The sequence below is a fragment of the Anser anser genome, assembly GCF_964211835.1.
Source record: "Anser anser genome assembly, contig: HAP1_SCAFFOLD_590, whole genome shotgun sequence".
In the NCBI taxonomy this organism is placed as follows: Eukaryota; Metazoa; Chordata; class Aves; order Anseriformes; family Anatidae; genus Anser; species Anser anser.
Window position 1 is genome coordinate 1 of NW_028153772.1, and position 17,650 is coordinate 17,650.

The 17,650-nt window shown below is 65.9% G+C and overlaps 9 protein-coding genes across 9 annotated transcripts; 4 read left to right on the top strand and 5 right to left on the bottom strand.

Moving 5' to 3' along the window:
• Positions 1–17: 17 nt before the first annotated feature.
• On the bottom strand, positions 18–433 carry LOC310891494 (feather keratin 4-like). The gene has a single exon (XM_083853771.1). The coding sequence runs from the start codon at positions 426–428 to the stop codon at positions 63–65; it is 366 nt and encodes a 121-aa protein (XP_083709897.1). The 5' UTR covers positions 429–433; the 3' UTR covers positions 18–62.
• A 1,097-nt stretch (positions 434–1,530) lies between these two features.
• LOC310891491 (feather keratin 4-like) lies at positions 1,531–2,124 on the top strand. Its single transcript, XM_083853768.1, has one exon. The coding sequence runs from the start codon at positions 1,533–1,535 to the stop codon at positions 1,983–1,985; it is 453 nt and encodes a 150-aa protein (XP_083709894.1). The 5' UTR covers positions 1,531–1,532; the 3' UTR covers positions 1,986–2,124.
• A 2,023-nt stretch (positions 2,125–4,147) lies between these two features.
• On the bottom strand, positions 4,148–4,520 carry LOC310891493 (feather keratin 4-like). Its single transcript, XM_083853770.1, has one exon. The coding sequence runs from the start codon at positions 4,513–4,515 to the stop codon at positions 4,150–4,152; it is 366 nt and encodes a 121-aa protein (XP_083709896.1). The 5' UTR covers positions 4,516–4,520; the 3' UTR covers positions 4,148–4,149.
• Positions 4,521–5,619: 1,099 nt separating this feature from the next.
• Positions 5,620–6,314, top strand: LOC310891492 (feather keratin 4-like; the record flags this gene model as incomplete). The annotated part of the gene is made up of 1 exon (XM_083853769.1): positions 5,620–6,314. The coding sequence occupies one exon, from the start codon at positions 5,620–5,622 to the stop codon at positions 6,070–6,072; it is 453 nt and encodes a 150-aa protein (XP_083709895.1). The 3' UTR covers positions 6,073–6,314.
• Positions 6,315–8,103: 1,789 nt separating this feature from the next.
• Positions 8,104–9,942, bottom strand: LOC310891500 (feather keratin 4-like). The gene has a single exon (XM_083853776.1). It carries the CDS (start codon positions 8,600–8,602, stop codon positions 8,237–8,239), a length of 366 nt encoding a protein of 121 aa, XP_083709902.1. The 5' UTR covers positions 8,603–9,942; the 3' UTR covers positions 8,104–8,236.
• LOC310891506 (feather keratin 4-like) lies at positions 9,794–10,159 on the top strand (the record flags this gene model as incomplete). Its single annotated transcript, XM_083853782.1, has 1 exon — positions 9,794–10,159. One exon carries the CDS (start codon positions 9,794–9,796, stop codon positions 10,157–10,159), a length of 366 nt encoding a protein of 121 aa, XP_083709908.1.
• Positions 10,160–10,164: 5 nt separating this feature from the next.
• Positions 10,165–12,694, bottom strand: LOC310891498 (feather keratin 4-like). Its single transcript, XM_083853774.1, has one exon. It carries the CDS (start codon positions 12,687–12,689, stop codon positions 12,324–12,326), a length of 366 nt encoding a protein of 121 aa, XP_083709900.1. The 5' UTR covers positions 12,690–12,694; the 3' UTR covers positions 10,165–12,323.
• Positions 12,695–13,793: 1,099 nt separating this feature from the next.
• LOC310891496 (feather keratin 4-like) lies at positions 13,794–14,488 on the top strand (the record flags this gene model as incomplete). Its single annotated transcript, XM_083853773.1, has 1 exon — positions 13,794–14,488. One exon carries the CDS (start codon positions 13,794–13,796, stop codon positions 14,244–14,246), a length of 453 nt encoding a protein of 150 aa, XP_083709899.1. The 3' UTR covers positions 14,247–14,488.
• Positions 14,489–14,627: 139 nt separating this feature from the next.
• Positions 14,628–16,780, bottom strand: LOC310891499 (feather keratin 4-like). Its single transcript, XM_083853775.1, has one exon. The coding sequence runs from the start codon at positions 16,774–16,776 to the stop codon at positions 16,411–16,413; it is 366 nt and encodes a 121-aa protein (XP_083709901.1). The 5' UTR covers positions 16,777–16,780; the 3' UTR covers positions 14,628–16,410.
• Positions 16,781–17,650: the final 870 nt, after the last annotated feature.

The window sequence follows — 17,650 nt, forward strand, 5'->3', positions numbered from 1 at the left end:
GTGCCCACGAGGTCAGCCATGCGTCGGGGCAGCTGGCAGGGGGTGTGGGGCAGGGCCTGGCATTAGCAGGGCCCACAGGTGTCCCAGAGCTTCTTGCTGTAGCGTGGCAAGAGGTAGGGGCTGCAGGCGGGAGAAGCATAGGGCCTGCCAAAGGTGCAGAGGCCCCCCGAGCCCTGGGTGGCCCCCGCGCCGTAGAGGCCCCCCAGCCCCAGGGAGCCCCCAAAGGCGGGTGCCCCGGAGGAGCCCACCACGGCTTGCTGGGGGAAGGAGCTGAGGATGGGGCCGGGGAAGGTGACGACGACAGGGGGTGGCTGGATGAAGGCCGTCGAGTCGGGGCACTGCCGCGCGCACAGCTCGTTACAGCTCTCAGCGATGGGCTGGGGGATGGCGACGCTGGTTTTCGGCGGGCACAGGTCGTAGCAAGCCATCTTGCGGGACTGGACGGTGCTCTGCAAGAGGGCACAGAGTGCGATGCGAGGGAGCAGTAGAGGGCAGCTGCCCAGGCCGAGGCGTAGGGGCCAGGGGCAGGAGCCGGGGGAGGAGGAGAAGCGCTCGCAGACTTACCCTGTTCCCCAAGCAGAAGGTGGCCAGAGCAGTGCTTGCGAGAGCCCCGCACAGGCCGAGCTTTTATCCAGGCCCCGCCATTGCGCAGCGCCCGCTGGGCCAATGGGCAGAGGCGGCACTCCCTCCTGCCGAGGCCAGGCTGTCCTGCTCCTGCCCTCCCTGAGTCAGCATCCCCTGTCCGGACCAGCACAGGCCCCTTTGCTGGCTTCCCTCCCCTTTCCGCTTGGCGGGCCAAATGCGTGGTGCTGAGCAGGCAGTGCCCGAGAGGAGCGCCTTTGATTTGGCGTTTCGTCACCTCGCCCCTCTGGAGATAACAACTCCAGTGCGTACGTCATGGAGGCGCTGGCGTGTGGCTGCTTCTTGCCCAGCGCCGCGACCCTGCGGCTCTGCCCTGGGGCTCTCCACAGCGGGCACGGGGCCGCCCCGAGACCAAGCCCCTGGGGAAGAGCTGTGGCACTCAGGGTGCTGGCAGCCCGCCTTTGTCACACTCCCTGCCCTCTTAGGCACGCAGGGGATGAGACGGCAGCGGGGCTAATTTGCCCATTAGGTGAGGGCTGGCGAGCGTCCGAGCGGGGTAATTGCAGGGGCTGAGGGAGCGGGTGGGGGCTGGTGAGGAACAGGCGTCAGCACAACAGCCCCGTGGCGTGCAGGGAGGAGTGCGGGGCTCGGCCACCATGGGCCACGTGCCCCCAGCGCGGCCAGCTCCTCCCCGCACTCGCCAGCCCCCATAAAAGCGTGGTCCTGGGCAAGCGCTGGCATCCGCTGCTCCTGCCTGGCTCTGCTCGGGAAAAGGGTGGGTGGTGGGGCCTCCTCGGGCAGGGTCCGGCGTGGGGCTCCCTGGCCACGGGAGCCCTGCCGGAGGCGCTGTGGGCAGAGGGGCTCTGTGGGGGCAGGCGAGGGCCGCGGGCACACGGGGAGCAGGCGTGGAGAGCTGGGGCGGGCTGAGGAGGGAGCCCCCTGGCTGGGGCATGGGCCCTGCTCTGCCAGGGCATCTCCTCACTCACAGCACCGGCCCTGGGGGCTTTGCATTGCAGGCTCAGCTCTCTCACACCAAGATGGCTTGCAACGACCTGTACCCGCCGAAAACCAGCGTCGCCGTCCCCCAGCCCATCGCTGAGAGCTGCAACGAGCTGTGCGCGCGGCAGTGCCCCGACTCGACGGCCTTCATCCAGCCACCCCCTGTCGTCGTCACCTTCCCCGGCCCCATCCTCAGCTCCTTCCCCCAGCAAGCCGTGGTGGGCTCCTCCGGGGCACCCGCCTTTGGGGGCTCCTTGGGGCTGGGGGGCCTCTACGGCGCGGGGGCCACCCAGGGCTCGGGGGGTCTCTGTACCTTTGGCAGGCCCTACGCCTCTCCCGCCTGCAGCCCCTACCTCTTGCCGCGCTACAGCAAGAAGCTGTGGGACACCTGTGGGCCCTGCTAAAGCCAGGCCCGTGCCACCTCTTCTCCTCCTCGTCCTTCCTCCTCCTCTTCACAGACATGTGACTCCTCCAGTGCTGTCCCCCAGGGCCCTTTCTTGGCCCTGTGCCGGCCACCGCCTGGGAGAAGCCTGAAGGAAGAACGCCTCTATGGAAGCCCCAGGCACCACCTGCCTGTCTGGGCCTTGCTCGCGTCTCTGTGCTTGTGTCCTTTCCTGCCTTGACAATAAAGCAAGCCTGCATCCAGTGCCTGCCTCTCTGCCTTTCCTTTCCAGGCCCCGCGGGGGCTCCAGGGCTCCCTCCCCCTGCACATGGCCCCTTCGATCTCCCAGCCCCCCGAAGAGCCGGGACGCCCTGGCAAAAGGCCCTGGCAGCCCTGACTCCCACACTGAGGGCTGCAGTCCATTTCCCAGGGCCCTGCCTGAAAGCAGCCTGCTCCCCGGCTCCAGCAGGGCTGCCTCCAGCCGCTCCATACAAGGTCCTGAAACAGAGGGGAACCCCGAGCGAGGATCAGCAGCACGCCAACTGCCGCCTCCACGCAGTGCGACCTGAACGAAGCCTAAGCCTAGTCCAAACCACTTCCCTGCCCAGCCCGTTCCTGGGCTTACACACTCCCTTAGCTGAAGAAAGAGCTTCTCCCTAAGAGCCAACCTGAACTTCTCCCAGGGCACCGTTCAGCTCTGAGCTTTTCCCTCACAGCCCAGCAGTGAGCAGAGCTTATCTTTAGCAGGCAATTTCTATACAATTAGCAGAGCTTGCAGTCAAACCAAACTTCTAGGAACCAGCTCGGCTTCCTTGTCATCTAGGATTCTTGCATTTCCTAGACAGATCAGTCACGCGGACCCTCTGCCAAATCCTTACTGAACACCACCACACCACCACCACAGGCTAGAGCCAGTCTTGACCGGAAAGAACTCACTCTACTCAAAGGAAGAAGACAACGCTGCAGGCAGCCCTGAGCACCGAGGGAGCAGAGGCTTCTTCCAGCCAGCCAGCCAGCCAGCCAGCCAGCAGCAGCAGCTCCAGCCTGAGTGCCACTTGGGGCTTGCTGCCGCTTCGTTTTATAGCCAGTGCTCCCTGAGCTGGGCCACTTCCCTCTTCCTTAACGGGCGTCACCACACCCAAGGATCCAACACGTGGGCTTTGTGCTAACACTGATGGGCTTAATCCCAAGGCCAGCAGGAGGCTTGCCTGGGAAGAGGTGTCACCTCAGCCTGGGGCCACAAAGGGGGAGACAGAAGGGGAGGGGGCGACCCATGCTCAGCGCCCTTACGTCTTATGGCTGCTGCTAACCCTATTGCCAATGATCAGGAGCAGGGGGGAGCGCTCACGGCCCCAAGGCACGTTGCTGGCTCCTGCTCCACTGGGCGGCCACCAGCCCCAGGGCCATTTCTGCAAGGCTGCCCTCCAGCAAGGGACCGGCCATGCTCTCACCGCGTGCAGCGCTCAGCCATCCCTGCTCTCCGGCCTCTTCCTCTGCGCTTCTTGCCAGAGACGGTGCCTCGCTTCTGCGGAGCAGCGCCACTTGGCAGAGCTGGTCACGCTCCCGGGCAGAGAAGGCCAGGCAAAGCAGAACTGCCAGCACCTCTCCTGCTCTCTGCCCTAATGGCCTGGGCCTCTCAGCACCAGCATTTGCCCTCCCCCGGAGCCTCCGCTACGCCCCCCCACCGCTGCTTTCCTGACTCGGAACACAGAGAGAGGAAGAGAGAGACAGAAGTGGATGCAGGAAACCTTTATTGTGCCCAGCACGGCAGGAGAAGTGGACAGAGAGCAGGGGCAGGAGCCAGCGAGGCTGGCTGCGGCGTGTCGGGGGGGCAGAGGATCTTTTCCAGAGCGTGGCTTCTGGTTGCGCAAGCCCCGGCGGTGCGGCAGTGCGGCTCGGGAGGACTTGGCCCATGGGCCCCACAGGCCTTGAAGGGTCCTGCTCTTGCCGCAGAGAGCAGGAAGGGGGAAGGGAGAGGGGGAGAGCAGAGGGCAAACCGGGCACAAGGCCCTGGCTGTGGAGGAAATAGGATGCAGCAGAGGGCGGGAGAGGCCAAAGGGGCCGGCACTGCCGTTGCCCAGGCCTTGGCTGGGGCTGCAGATGCTCAGCGCTCCTCAGCACCCCGTGCCCACGAGGTCAGCCATGCGTCGGGGCAGCTGGCAGGGGGTGTGGGGCAGGGCCTGGCATTAGCAGGGCCCACAGGTGTCCCAGAGCTTCTTGCTGTAGCGTGGCAAGAGGTAGGGGCTGCAGGCGGGAGAAGCATAGGGCCTGCCAAAGGTGCAGAGGCCCCCCGAGCCCTGGGTGGCCCCCGCGCCGTAGAGGCCCCCCAGCCCCAGGGAGCCCCCAAAGGCGGGTGCCCCGGAGGAGCCCACCACGGCTTGCTGGGGGAAGGAGCTGAGGATGGGGCCGGGGAAGGTGACGACGACAGGGGGTGGCTGGATGAAGGCCGTCGAGTCGGGGCACTGCCGCGCGCACAGCTCGTTACAGCTCTCAGCGATGGGCTGGGGGATGGCGACGCTGGTTTTCGGCGGGCACAGGTCGTAGCAAGCCATCTTGCGGGACTGGACGGTGCTCTGCAAGAGGGCACAGAGTGCGATGCGAGGGAGCAGTAGAGGGCAGCTGCCCAGGCCGAGGCGTAGGGGCCAGGGGCAGGAGCCGGGGGAGGAGGAGAAGCGCTCGCAGACTTACCCTGTTCCCCAAGCAGAAGGTGGCCAGAGCAGTGCTTGCGAGAGCCCCGCACAGGCCGAGCTTTTATCCAGGCCCCGCCATTGCGCAGCGCCCGCTGGGCCAATGGGCAGAGGCGGCACTCCCTCCTGCCGAGGCCAGGCTGTCCTGCTCCTGCCCTCCCTGAGTCAGCATCCCCTGTCCGGACCAGCACAGGCCCCTTTGCTGGCTTCCCTCCCCTTTCCGCTTGGCGGGCCAAATGCGTGGTGCTGAGCAGGCAGTGCCCGAGAGGAGCGCCTTTGATTTGGCGTTTCGTCACCTCGCCCCTCTGGAGATAACAACTCCAGTGCGTACGTCATGGAGGCGCTGGCGTGTGGCTGCTTCTTGCCCAGCGCCGCGACCCTGCGGCTCTGCCCTGGGGCTCTCCACAGCGGGCACGGGGCCGCCCCGAGACCAAGCCCCTGGGGAAGAGCTGTGGCACCCAGGGTGCTGGCAGCCCGCCTTTGTCACACTCCCTGCCCTCTTAGGCACGCAGGGGATGAGACGGCAGCGGGGCTAATTTGCCCATTAGGTGAGGGCTGGCGAGCGTCCGAGCGGGGTAATTGCAGGGGCTGAGGGAGCGGGTGGGGGCTGGTGAGGAACAGGCGTCAGCACAACAGCCCCGTGGCGTGCAGGGAGGAGTGCGGGGCTCGGCCACCATGGGCCACGTGCCCCCAGCGCGGCCAGCTCCTCCCCGCACTCGCCAGCCCCCATAAAAGCGTGGTCCTGGGCAAGCGCTGGCATCCGCTGCTCCTGCCTGGCTCTGCTCGGGAAAAGGGTGGGTGGTGGGGCCTCCTCGGGCAGGGTCCGGCGTGGGGCTCCCTGGCCACGGGAGCCCTGCCGGAGGCGCTGTGGGCAGAGGGGCTCTGTGGGGGCAGGCGAGGGCCGCGGGCACACGGGGAGCAGGCGTGGAGAGCCGGGGCGGGCTGAGGAGGGAGCCCCCTGGCTGGGGCATGGGCCCTGCTCTGCCAGGGCATCTCCTCACTCACAGCACCGGCCCTGGGGGCTTTGCATTGCAGGCTCAGCTCTCTCACACCAAGATGGCTTGCAACGACCTGTACCCGCCGAAAACCAGCGTCGCCGTCCCCCAGCCCATCGCTGAGAGCTGCAACGAGCTGTGCGCGCGGCAGTGCCCCGACTCGACGGCCTTCATCCAGCCACCCCCTGTCGTCGTCACCTTCCCCGGCCCCATCCTCAGCTCCTTCCCCCAGCAAGCCGTGGTGGGCTCCTCCGGGGCACCCGCCTTTGGGGGCTCCTTGGGGCTGGGGGGCCTCTACGGCGCGGGGGCCACCCAGGGCTCGGGGGGTCTCTGTACCTTTGGCAGGCCCTACGCCTCTCCCGCCTGCAGCCCCTACCTCTTGCCGCGCTACAGCAAGAAGCTGTGGGACACCTGTGGGCCCTGCTAAAGCCAGGCCCGTGCCACCTCTTCTCCTCCTCGTCCTTCCTCCTCCTCTTCACAGACATGTGACTCCTCCAGTGCTGCCCCCCAGGGCCCTTTCTTGGCCCTGTGCCGGCCACCGCCTGGGAGAAGCCTGAAGGAAGAACGCCTCTCTGGAAGCCCCAGGCACCACCTGCCTGTCTGGGCCTTGCTCGCGTCTCTGTGCTTGTGTCCTTTCCTGCCTTGACAATAAAGCAAGCCTGCATCCAATGCCTGCCTCTCTGCCTTTCCTTTCCAGGCCCCGCGGGGGCTCCAGGGCTCCCTCCCCCTGCACATGGCCCCTTCGATCTCCCAGCCCCCCGAAGAGCCGGGACGCCCTGGCAAAAGGCCCTGGCAGCCCTGACTCCCACACTGAGGGCTGCAGTCCATTTCCCAGGGCCCTGCCTGAAAGCAGCCTGCTCCCCGGCTCCAGCAGGGCTGCCTCCAGCCGCTCCATACAAGGTCCTGAAACAGAGGGGAACCCCAAGCGAGGATCAGCAGCACGCCAACTGCCGCCTCCACGCAGTGCGACCTGAACGAAGCCTAAGCCTAGTCCAAACCACTTCCCTGCCCAGCCCGTTCCTGGGCTTACACACTCCCTTAGCTGAAGAAAGAGCTTCTCCCTAAGAGCCAACCTGAACTTCTCCCAGGGCACCGTTCAGCTCTGAGCTTTTCCCTCACAGCCCAGCAGTGAGCAGAGCTTATCTTTAGCAGGCAATTTCTATACAATTAGCAGAGCTTGCAGTCAAACCAAACTTCTAGGAACCAGCTCGGCTTCCTTGTCATCTAGGATTCTTGCATTTCCTAGACAGATCAGTCACGCGGACCCTCTGCCAAATCCTTACTGAACACCACCACACCACCACCACAGGCTAGAGCCAGTCTTGACCGGAAAGAACTCACTCTACTCAAAGGAAGAAGACAACGCTGCAGGCAGCCCTGAGCACCGAGGGAGCAGAGGCTTCTTCCAGCCAGCCAGCCAGCCAGCCAGCCAGCAGCAGCAGCTCCAGCCTGAGTGCCACTTGGGGCTTGCTGCCGCTTCGTTTTATAGCCAGTGCTCCCTGAGCTGGGCCACTTCCCTCTTCCTTAACGGGCGTCACCACACCCAAGGATCCAACACGTGGGCTTTGTGCTAACACTGATGGGCTTAATCCCAAGGCCAGCAGGAGGCTTGCCTGGGAAGAGGTGTCACCTCAGCCTGGGGCCACAAAGGGGGAGACAGAAGGGGAGGGGGCGACCCATGCTCAGCGCCCTTACGTCTTATGGCTGCTGCTAACCCTATTGCCAATGATCAGGAGCAGGGGGGAGCGCTCACGGCCCCAAGGCACGTTGCTGGCTCCTGCTCCACTGGGCGGCCACCAGCCCCAGGGCCATTTCTGCAAGGCTGCCCTCCAGCAAGGGACCGGCCATGCTCTCACCGCGTGCAGCGCTCAGCCATCCCTGCTCTCCGGCCTCTTCCTCTGCGCTTCTTGCCAGAGACGGTGCCTCGCTTCTGCGGAGCAGCGCCACTTGGCAGAGCTGGTCACGCTCCCGGGCAGAGAAGGCCAGGCAAAGCAGAACTGCCAGCACCTCTCCTGCTCTCTGCCCTAATGGCCTGGGCCTCTCAGCACCAGCATTTGCCCTCCCCCGGAGCCTCCGCTACGCCCCCCCACCGCTGCTTTCCTGACTCGGAACACAGAGAGAGGAAGAGAGAGACAGAAGTGGATGCAGGAAACCTTTATTGTGCCCAGCACGGCAGGAGAAGTGGACAGAGAGCAGGGGCAGGAGCCAGCGAGGCTGGCTGCGGCGTGTCGGGGGGGCAGAGGATCTTTTCCAGAGCGTGGCTTCTGGTTGCGCAAGCCCCGGCGGTGCGGCAGTGCGGCTCGGGAGGACTTGGCCCATGGGCCCCACAGGCCTTGAAGGGTCCTGCTCTTGCCGCAGAGAGCAGGAAGGGGGAAGGGAGAGGGGGAGAGCAGAGGGCAAACCGGGCACAAGGCCCTGGCTGTGGAGGAAATAGGATGCAGCAGAGGGCAGGAGAGGCCAAAGGGGCCGGCACTGCCGTTGCCCAGGCCTTGGCTGGGGCTGCAGATGCTCAGCGCTCCTCAGCACCCCGTGCCCACGAGGTCAGCCATGCGTCGGGGCAGCTGGCAGGGGGTGTGGGGCAGGGCCTGGCATTAGCAGGGCCCACAGGTGTCCCACAGCTTCTTGCTGTAGCGCGGCAAGAGGTAGGGGCTGCAGGCGGGAGAAGCATAGGGCCTGCCAAAGGTGCAGAGGCCCCCCGAGCCCTGGGTGGCCCCCGCGCCGTAGAGGCCCCCCAGCCCCAAGGAGCCCCCAAAGGCGGGTGCCCCGGAGGAGCCCACCACGGCTTGCTGGGGGAAGGAGCTGAGGATGGGGCCGGGGAAGGTGACGACGACAGGGGGTGGCTGGATGAAGGCCGTCGAGTCGGGGCACTGCCGCGCGCACAGCTCGTTACAGCTCTCAGCGATGGGCTGGGGGATGGCGACGCTGGTTTTCGGCGGGCACAGGTCGTAGCAAGCCATCTTGCGGGACTGGACGGTGCTCTGCAAGAGGGCACAGAGTGCGATGCGAGGGAGCAGTAGAGGGCAGCTGCCCAGGCCGAGGCGTAGGGGCCAGGGGCAGGAGCCGGGGGAGGAGGAGAAGCGCTCGCAGACTTACCCTGTTCCCCAAGCAGAAGGTGGCCAGAGCAGTGCTTGCGAGAGCCCCGCACAGGCCGAGCTTTTATCCAGGCCCCGCCATTGCGCAGCGCCCGCTGGGCCAATGGGCAGAGGCGGCACTCCCTCCTGCCGAGGCCAGGCTGTCCTGCTCCTGCCCTCCCTGAGTCAGCATCCCCTGTCCGGACCAGCACAGGCCCCTTTGCTGGCTTCCCTCCCCTTTCCGCTTGGCGGGCCAAATGCGTGGTGCTGAGCAGGCAGTGCCCGAGAGGAGCGCCTTTGATTTGGCGTTTCGTCACCTCGCCCCTCTGGAGATAACAACTCCAGTGCGTACGTCATGGAGGCGCTGGCGTGTGGCTGCTTCTTGCCCAGCGCCGCGACCCTGCGGCTCTGCCCTGGGGCTCTCCACAGCGGGCACGGGGCCGCCCCGAGACCAAGCCCCTGGGGAAGAGCTGTGGCACTCAGGGTGCTGGCAGCCCGCCTTTGTCACACTCCCTGCCCTCTTAGGCACGCAGGGGATGAGACGGCAGCGGGGCTAATTTGCCCATTAGGTGAGGGCTGGCGAGCGTCCGAGCGGGGTAATTGCAGGGGCTGAGGGAGCGGGTGGGGGCTGGTGAGGAACAGGCGTCAGCACAACAGCCCCGTGGCGTGCAGGGAGGAGTGCGGGGCTCGGCCACCATGGGCCACGTGCCCCCAGCGCGGCCAGCTCCTCCCCGCACTCGCCAGCCCCCATAAAAGCGTGGTCCTGGGCAAGCGCTGGCATCCGCTGCTCCTGCCTGGCTCTGCTCGGGAAAAGGGTGGGTGGTGGGGCCTCCTCGGGCAGGGTCCGGCGTGGGGCTCCCTGGCCACGGGAGCCCTGCCGGAGGCGCTGTGGGCAGAGGGGCTCTGTGGGGGCAGGCGAGGGCCGCGGGCACACGGGGAGCAGGCGTGGAGAGCTGGGGCGGGCTGAGGAGGGAGCCCCCTGGCTGGGGCATGGGCCCTGCTCTGCCAGGGCATCTCCTCACTCACAGCACCGGCCCTGGGGGCTTTGCATTGCAGGCTCAGCTCTCTCACACCAAGATGGCTTGCAACGACCTGTACCCGCCGAAAACCAGCGTCGCCGTCCCCCAGCCCATCGCTGAGAGCTGCAACGAGCTGTGCGCGCGGCAGTGCCCCGACTCGACGGCCTTCATCCAGCCACCCCCTGTCGTCGTCACCTTCCCCGGCCCCATCCTCAGCTCCTTCCCCCAGCAAGCCGTGGTGGGCTCCTCCGGGGCACCCGCCTTTGGGGGCTCCTTGGGGCTGGGGGGCCTCTACGGCGTGGGGGCCACCCAGGGCTCGGGGGGTCTCTGTACCTTTGGCAGGCCCTACGCCTCTCCCGCCTGCAGCCCCTACCTCTTGCCGCGCTACAGCAAGAAGCTGTGGGACACCTGTGGGCCCTGCTAAAGCCAGGCCCGTGCCACCTCTTCTCCTCCTCGTCCTTCCTCCTCCTCTTCACAGACATGTGACTCCTCCAGTGCTGTCCCCCAGGGCCCTTTCTTGGCCCTGTGCCGGCCACCGCCTGGGAGAAGCCTGAAGGAAGAACGCCTCTCTGGAAGCCCCAGGCACCACCTGCCTGTCTGGGCCTTGCTCGCGTCTCTGTGCTTGTGTCCTTTCCTGCCTTGACAATAAAGCAAGCCTGCATCCAGTGCCTGCCTCTCTGCCTTTCCTTTCCAGGCCCCGCGGGGGCTCCAGGGCTCCCTCCCCCTGCACATGGCCCCTTCGATCTCCCAGCCCCCCGAAGAGCCGGGACGCCCTGGCAAAAGGCCCTGGCAGCCCTGACTCCCACACTGAGGGCTGCAGTCCATTTCCCAGGGCCCTGCCTGAAAGCAGCCTGCTCCCCGGCTCCAGCAGGGCTGCCTCCAGCCGCTCCATACAAGGTCCTGAAACAGAGGGGAACCCCGAGCGAGGATCAGCAGCACGCCAACTGCCGCCTCCACGCAGTGCGACCTGAACGAAGCCTAAGCCTAGTCCAAACCACTTCCCTGCCCAGCCCGTTCCTGGGCTTACACACTCCCTTAGCTGAAGAAAGAGCTTCTCCCTAAGAGCCAACCTGAACTTCTCCCAGGGCACCGTTCAGCTCTGAGCTTTTCCCTCACAGCCCAGCAGTGAGCAGAGCTTATCTTTAGCAGGCAATTTCTATACAATTAGCAGAGCTTGCAGTCAAACCAAACTTCTAGGAACCAGCTCGGCTTCCTTGTCATCTAGGATTCTTGCATTTCCTAGACAGATCAGTCACGCGGACCCTCTGCCAAATCCTTACTGAACACCACCACACCACCACCACAGGCTAGAGCCAGTCTTGACCGGAAAGAACTCACTCTACTCAAAGGAAGAAGACAACGCTGCAGGCAGCCCTGAGCACCGAGGGAGCAGAGGCTTCTTCCAGCCAGCCAGCCAGCCAGCCAGCCAGCAGCAGCAGCTCCAGCCTGAGTGCCACTTGGGGCTTGCTGCCGCTTCGTTTTATAGCCAGTGCTCCCTGAGCTGGGCCACTTCCCTCTTCCTTAACGGGCGTCACCACACCCAAGGATCCAACACGTGGGCTTTGTGCTAACACTGATGGGCTTAATCCCAAGGCCAGCAGGAGGCTTGCCTGGGAAGAGGTGTCACCTCAGCCTGGGGCCACAAAGGGGGAGACAGAAGGGGAGGGGGCGACCCATGCTCAGCGCCCTTACGTCTTATGGCTGCTGCTAACCCTATTGCCAATGATCAGGAGCAGGGGGGAGCGCTCACGGCCCCAAGGCACGTTGCTGGCTCCTGCTCCACTGGGCGGCCACCAGCCCCAGGGCCATTTCTGCAAGGCTGCCCTCCAGCAAGGGACCGGCCATGCTCTCACCGCGTGCAGCGCTCAGCCATCCCTGCTCTCCGGCCTCTTCCTCTGCGCTTCTTGCCAGAGACGGTGCCTCGCTTCTGCGGAGCAGCGCCACTTGGCAGAGCTGGTCACGCTCCCGGGCAGAGAAGGCCAGGCAAAGCAGAACTGCCAGCACCTCTCCTGCTCTCTGCCCTAATGGCCTGGGCCTCTCAGCACCAGCATTTGCCCTCCCCCGGAGCCTCCGCTACGCCCCCCCACCGCTGCTTTCCTGACTCGGAACACAGAGAGAGGAAGAGAGAGACAGAAGTGGATGCAGGAAACCTTTATTGTGCCCAGCACGGCAGGAGAAGTGGACAGAGAGCAGGGGCAGGAGCCAGCGAGGCTGGCTGCGGCGTGTCGGGGGGGCAGAGGATCTTTTCCAGAGCGTGGCTTCTGGTTGCGCAAGCCCCGGCGGTGCGGCAGTGCGGCTCGGGAGGACTTGGCCCATGGGCCCCACAGGCCTTGAAGGGTCCTGCTCTTGCCGCAGAGAGCAGGAAGGGGGAAGGGAGAGGGGGAGAGCAGAGGGCAAACCGGGCACAAGGCCCTGGCTGTGGAGGAAATAGGATGCAGCAGAGGGCGGGAGAGGCCAAAGGGGCCGGCACTGCCGTTGCCCAGGCCTTGGCTGGGGCTGCAGATGCTCAGCGCTCCTCAGCACCCCGTGCCCACGAGGTCAGCCATGCGTCGGGGCAGCTGGCAGGGGGTGTGGGGCAGGGCCTGGCATTAGCAGGGCCCACAGGTGTCCCAGAGCTTCTTGCTGTAGCGTGGCAAGAGGTAGGGGCTGCAGGCGGGAGAAGCATAGGGCCTGCCAAAGGTGCAGAGGCCCCCCGAGCCCTGGGTGGCCCCCGCGCCGTAGAGGCCCCCCAGCCCCAGGGAGCCCCCAAAGGCGGGTGCCCCGGAGGAGCCCACCACGGCTTGCTGGGGGAAGGAGCTGAGGATGGGGCCGGGGAAGGTGACGACGACAGGGGGTGGCTGGATGAAGGCCGTCGAGTCGGGGCACTGCCGCGCGCACAGCTCGTTACAGCTCTCAGCGATGGGCTGGGGGATGGCGACGCTGGTTTTCGGCGGGCACAGGTCGTAGCAAGCCATCTTGCGGGACTGGACGGTGCTCTGCAAGAGGGCACAGAGTGCGATGCGAGGGAGCAGTAGAGGGCAGCTGCCCAGGCCGAGGCGTAGGGGCCAGGGGCAGGAGCCGGGGGAGGAGGAGAAGCGCTCGCAGACTTACCCTGTTCCCCAAGCAGAAGGTGGCCAGAGCAGTGCTTGCGAGAGCCCCGCACAGGCCGAGCTTTTATCCAGGCCCCGCCATTGCGCAGCGCCCGCTGGGCCAATGGGCAGAGGCGGCACTCCCTCCTGCCGAGGCCAGGCTGTCCTGCTCCTGCCCTCCCTGAGTCAGCATCCCCTGTCCGGACCAGCACAGGCCCCTTTGCTGGCTTCCCTCCCCTTTCCGCTTGGCGGGCCAAATGCGTGGTGCTGAGCAGGCAGTGCCCGAGAGGAGCGCCTTTGATTTGGCGTTTCGTCACCTCGCCCCTCTGGAGATAACAACTCCAGTGCGTACGTCATGGAGGCGCTGGCGTGTGGCTGCTTCTTGCCCAGCGCCGCGACCCTGCGGCTCTGCCCTGGGGCTCTCCACAGCGGGCACGGGGCCGCCCCGAGACCAAGCCCCTGGGGAAGAGCTGTGGCACCCAGGGTGCTGGCAGCCCGCCTTTGTCACACTCCCTGCCCTCTTAGGCACGCAGGGGATGAGACGGCAGCGGGGCTAATTTGCCCATTAGGTGAGGGCTGGCGAGCGTCCGAGCGGGGTAATTGCAGGGGCTGAGGGAGCGGGTGGGGGCTGGTGAGGAACAGGCGTCAGCACAACAGCCCCGTGGCGTGCAGGGAGGAGTGCGGGGCTCGGCCACCATGGGCCACGTGCCCCCAGCGCGGCCAGCTCCTCCCCGCACTCGCCAGCCCCCATAAAAGCGTGGTCCTGGGCAAGCGCTGGCATCCGCTGCTCCTGCCTGGCTCTGCTCGGGAAAAGGGTGGGTGGTGGGGCCTCCTCGGGCAGGGTCCGGCGTGGGGCTCCCTGGCCACGGGAGCCCTGCCGGAGGCGCTGTGGGCAGAGGGGCTCTGTGGGGGCAGGCGAGGGCCGCGGGCACACGGGGAGCAGGCGTGGAGAGCCGGGGCGGGCTGAGGAGGGAGCCCCCTGGCTGGGGCATGGGCCCTGCTCTGCCAGGGCATCTCCTCACTCACAGCACCGGCCCTGGGGGCTTTGCATTGCAGGCTCAGCTCTCTCACACCAAGATGGCTTGCAACGACCTGTACCCGCCGAAAACCAGCGTCGCCGTCCCCCAGCCCATCGCTGAGAGCTGCAACGAGCTGTGCGCGCGGCAGTGCCCCGACTCGACGGCCTTCATCCAGCCACCCCCTGTCGTCGTCACCTTCCCCGGCCCCATCCTCAGCTCCTTCCCCCAGCAAGCCGTGGTGGGCTCCTCCGGGGCACCCGCCTTTGGGGGCTCCTTGGGGCTGGGGGGCCTCTACGGCGCGGGGGCCACCCAGGGCTCGGGGGGTCTCTGTACCTTTGGCAGGCCCTACGCCTCTCCCGCCTGCAGCCCCTACCTCTTGCCGCGCTACAGCAAGAAGCTGTGGGACACCTGTGGGCCCTGCTAAAGCCAGGCCCGTGCCACCTCTTCTCCTCCTCGTCCTTCCTCCTCCTCTTCACAGACATGTGACTCCTCCAGTGCTGCCCCCCAGGGCCCTTTCTTGGCCCTGTGCCGGCCACCGCCTGGGAGAAGCCTGAAGGAAGAACGCCTCTCTGGAAGCCCCAGGCACCACCTGCCTGTCTGGGCCTTGCTCGCGTCTCTGTGCTTGTGTCCTTTCCTGCCTTGACAATAAAGCAAGCCTGCATCCAATGCCTGCCTCTCTGCCTTTCCTTTCCAGGCCCCGCGGGGGCTCCAGGGCTCCCTCCCCCTGCACATGGCCCCTTCGATCTCCCAGCCCCCCGAAGAGCCGGGACGCCCTGGCAAAAGGCCCTGGCAGCCCTGACTCCCACACTGAGGGCTGCAGTCCATTTCCCAGGGCCCTGCCTGAAAGCAGCCTGCTCCCCGGCTCCAGCAGGGCTGCCTCCAGCCGCTCCATACAAGGTCCTGAAACAGAGGGGAACCCCAAGCGAGGATCAGCAGCACGCCAACTGCCGCCTCCACGCAGTGCGACCTGAACGAAGCCTAAGCCTAGTCCAAACCACTTCCCTGCCCAGCCCGTTCCTGGGCTTACACACTCCCTTAGCTGAAGAAAGAGCTTCTCCCTAAGAGCCAACCTGAACTTCTCCCAGGGCACCGTTCAGCTCTGAGCTTTTCCCTCACAGCCCAGCAGTGAGCAGAGCTTATCTTTAGCAGGCAATTTCTATACAATTAGCAGAGCTTGCAGTCAAACCAAACTTCTAGGAACCAGCTCGGCTTCCTTGTCATCTAGGATTCTTGCATTTCCTAGACAGATCAGTCACGCGGACCCTCTGCCAAATCCTTACTGAACACCACCACACCACCACCACAGGCTAGAGCCAGTCTTGACCGGAAAGAACTCACTCTACTCAAAGGAAGAAGACAACGCTGCAGGCAGCCCTGAGCACCGAGGGAGCAGAGGCTTCTTCCAGCCAGCCAGCCAGCCAGCCAGCCAGCAGCAGCAGCTCCAGCCTGAGTGCCACTTGGGGCTTGCTGCCGCTTCGTTTTATAGCCAGTGCTCCCTGAGCTGTGCCACTTCCCTCTTCCTTAACGGGCGTCACCACACCCAAGGATCCAACACGTGGGCTTTGTGCTAACACTGATGGGCTTAATCCCAAGGCCAGCAGGAGGCTTGCCTGGGAAGAGGTGTCACCTCAGCCTGGGGCCACAAAGGGGGAGACAGAAGGGGAGGGGGCGACCCATGCTCAGCGCCCTTACGTCTTATGGCTGCTGCTAACCCTATTGCCAATGATCAGGAGCAGGGGGGAGCGCTCACGGCCCCAAGGCACGTTGCTGGCTCCTGCTCCACTGGGCGGCCACCAGCCCCAGGGCCATTTCTGCAAGGCTGCCCTCCAGCAAGGGACCGGCCATGCTCTCACCGCGTGCAGCGCTCAGCCATCCCTGCTCTCCGGCCTCTTCCTCTGCGCTTCTTGCCAGAGACGGTGCCTCGCTTCTGCGGAGCAGCGCCACTTGGCAGAGCTGGTCACGCTCCCGGGCAGAGAAGGCCAGGCAAAGCAGAACTGCCAGCACCTCTCCTGCTCTCTGCCCTAATGGCCTGGGCCTCTCAGCACCAGCATTTGCCCTCCCCCGGAGCCTCCGCTACGCCCCCCCACCGCTGCTTTCCTGACTCGGAACACAGAGAGAGGAAGAGAGAGACAGAAGTGGATGCAGGAAACCTTTATTGTGCCCAGCACGGCAGGAGAAGTGGACAGAGAGCAGGGGCAGGAGCCAGCGAGGCTGGCTGCGGCGTGTCGGGGGGGCAGAGGATCTTTTCCAGAGCGTGGCTTCTGGTTGCGCAAGCCCCGGCGGTGCGGCAGTGCGGCTCGGGAGGACTTGGCCCATGGGCCCCACAGGCCTTGAAGGGTCCTGCTCTTGCCGCAGAGAGCAGGAAGGGGGAAGGGAGAGGGGGAGAGCAGAGGGCAAACCGGGCACAAGGCCCTGGCTGTGGAGGAAATAGGATGCAGCAGAGGGCGGGAGAGGCCAAAGGGGCCGGCACTGCCGTTGCCCAGGCCTTGGCTGGGGCTGCAGATGCTCAGCGCTCCTCAGCACCCCGTGCCCACGAGGTCAGCCATGCGTCGGGGCAGCTGGCAGGGGGTGTGGGGCAGGGCCTGGCATTAGCAGGGCCCACAGGTGTCCCACAGCTTCTTGCTGTAGCGCGGCAAGAGGTAGGGGCTGCAGGCGGGAGAAGCATAGGGCCTGCCAAAGGTGCAGAGGCCCCCCGAGCCCTGGGTGGCCCCCGCGCCGTAGAGGCCCCCCAGCCCCAAGGAGCCCCCAAAGGCGGGTGCCCCGGAGGAGCCCACCACGGCTTGCTGGGGGAAGGAGCTGAGGATGGGGCCGGGGAAGGTGACGACGACAGGGGGTGGCTGGATGAAGGCCGTCGAGTCGGGGCACTGCCGCGCGCACAGCTCGTTACAGCTCTCAGCGATGGGCTGGGGGATGGCGACGCTGGTTTTCGGCGGGCACAGGTCGTAGCAAGCCATCTTGCAGGACTGGACGGTGCTCTGCAAGAGGGCACAGAGTGCGATGCGAGGGAGCAGTAGAGGGCAGCTGCCCAGGCCGAGGCGTAGGGGCCAGGGGCAGGAGCCGGGGGAGGAGGAGAAGCGCTCGCAGACTTACCCTGTTCCCCAAGCAGAAGGTGGCCAGAGCAGTGCTTGCGAGAGCCCCGCACAGGCCGAGCTTTTATCCAGGCCCCGCCATTGCGCAGCGCCCGCTGGGCCAATGGGCAGAGGCGGCACTCCCTCCTGCCGAGGCCAGGCTGTCCTGCTCCTGCCCTCCCTGAGTCAGCATCCCCTGTCCGGACCAGCACAGGCCCCTTTGCTGGCTTCCCTCCCCTTTCCGCTTGGCGGGCCAAATGCGTGGTGCTGAGCAGGCAGTGTCCGAGAGGAGCGCCTTTGATTTGGCGTTTCGTCGCCTCGCCCCTCTGGAGATAACAACTCCAGTGCGTACGTCATGGAGGCGCTGGCGTGTGGCTGCTTCTTGCCCAGCGCCACGACCCCGCTCTGCCCTGGGGCTCTCCACAGCGGGCACGGGGCCGCCCCGAGACCAAGCCCCTGGGGAAGAGCTGTGGCACTCAGGGTGCTGGCAGCCCGCCTTTGTCACACTCCCTGCCCTCTTAGGCACGCAGGGGATGAGACGGCAGCGGGGCTAATTTGCCCATTAGGTGAGGGCTGGCGAGCGTCCGAGCGGGGTAATTGCAGGGGCTGAGGGAGCGGGTGGGGGCTGGTGAGGAACAGGCGTCAGCACAACAGCCCCGTGGCGTGCAGGGAGGAGTGCGGGGCTCGGCCACCATGGGCCACGTGCCCCCAGCGCGGCCAGCTCCTCCCCGCACTCGCCAGCCCCCATAAAAGCGTGGTC

Coding starts and splice junctions, on each gene's coding strand:
- LOC310891493 (XM_083853770.1), bottom strand. CDS start 4,515: ATGGCTTGCTACGACCTGTGCCCGCCGAAAACCAGCGTCGCCATCCCC.
- LOC310891491 (XM_083853768.1), top strand. CDS start 1,533: ATGGGCCCTGCTCTGCCAGGGCATCTCCTCACTCACAGCACCGGCCCT.
- LOC310891499 (XM_083853775.1), bottom strand. CDS start 16,776: ATGGCTTGCTACGACCTGTGCCCGCCGAAAACCAGCGTCGCCATCCCC.
- LOC310891500 (XM_083853776.1), bottom strand. CDS start 8,602: ATGGCTTGCTACGACCTGTGCCCGCCGAAAACCAGCGTCGCCATCCCC.
- LOC310891494 (XM_083853771.1), bottom strand. CDS start 428: ATGGCTTGCTACGACCTGTGCCCGCCGAAAACCAGCGTCGCCATCCCC.
- LOC310891498 (XM_083853774.1), bottom strand. CDS start 12,689: ATGGCTTGCTACGACCTGTGCCCGCCGAAAACCAGCGTCGCCATCCCC.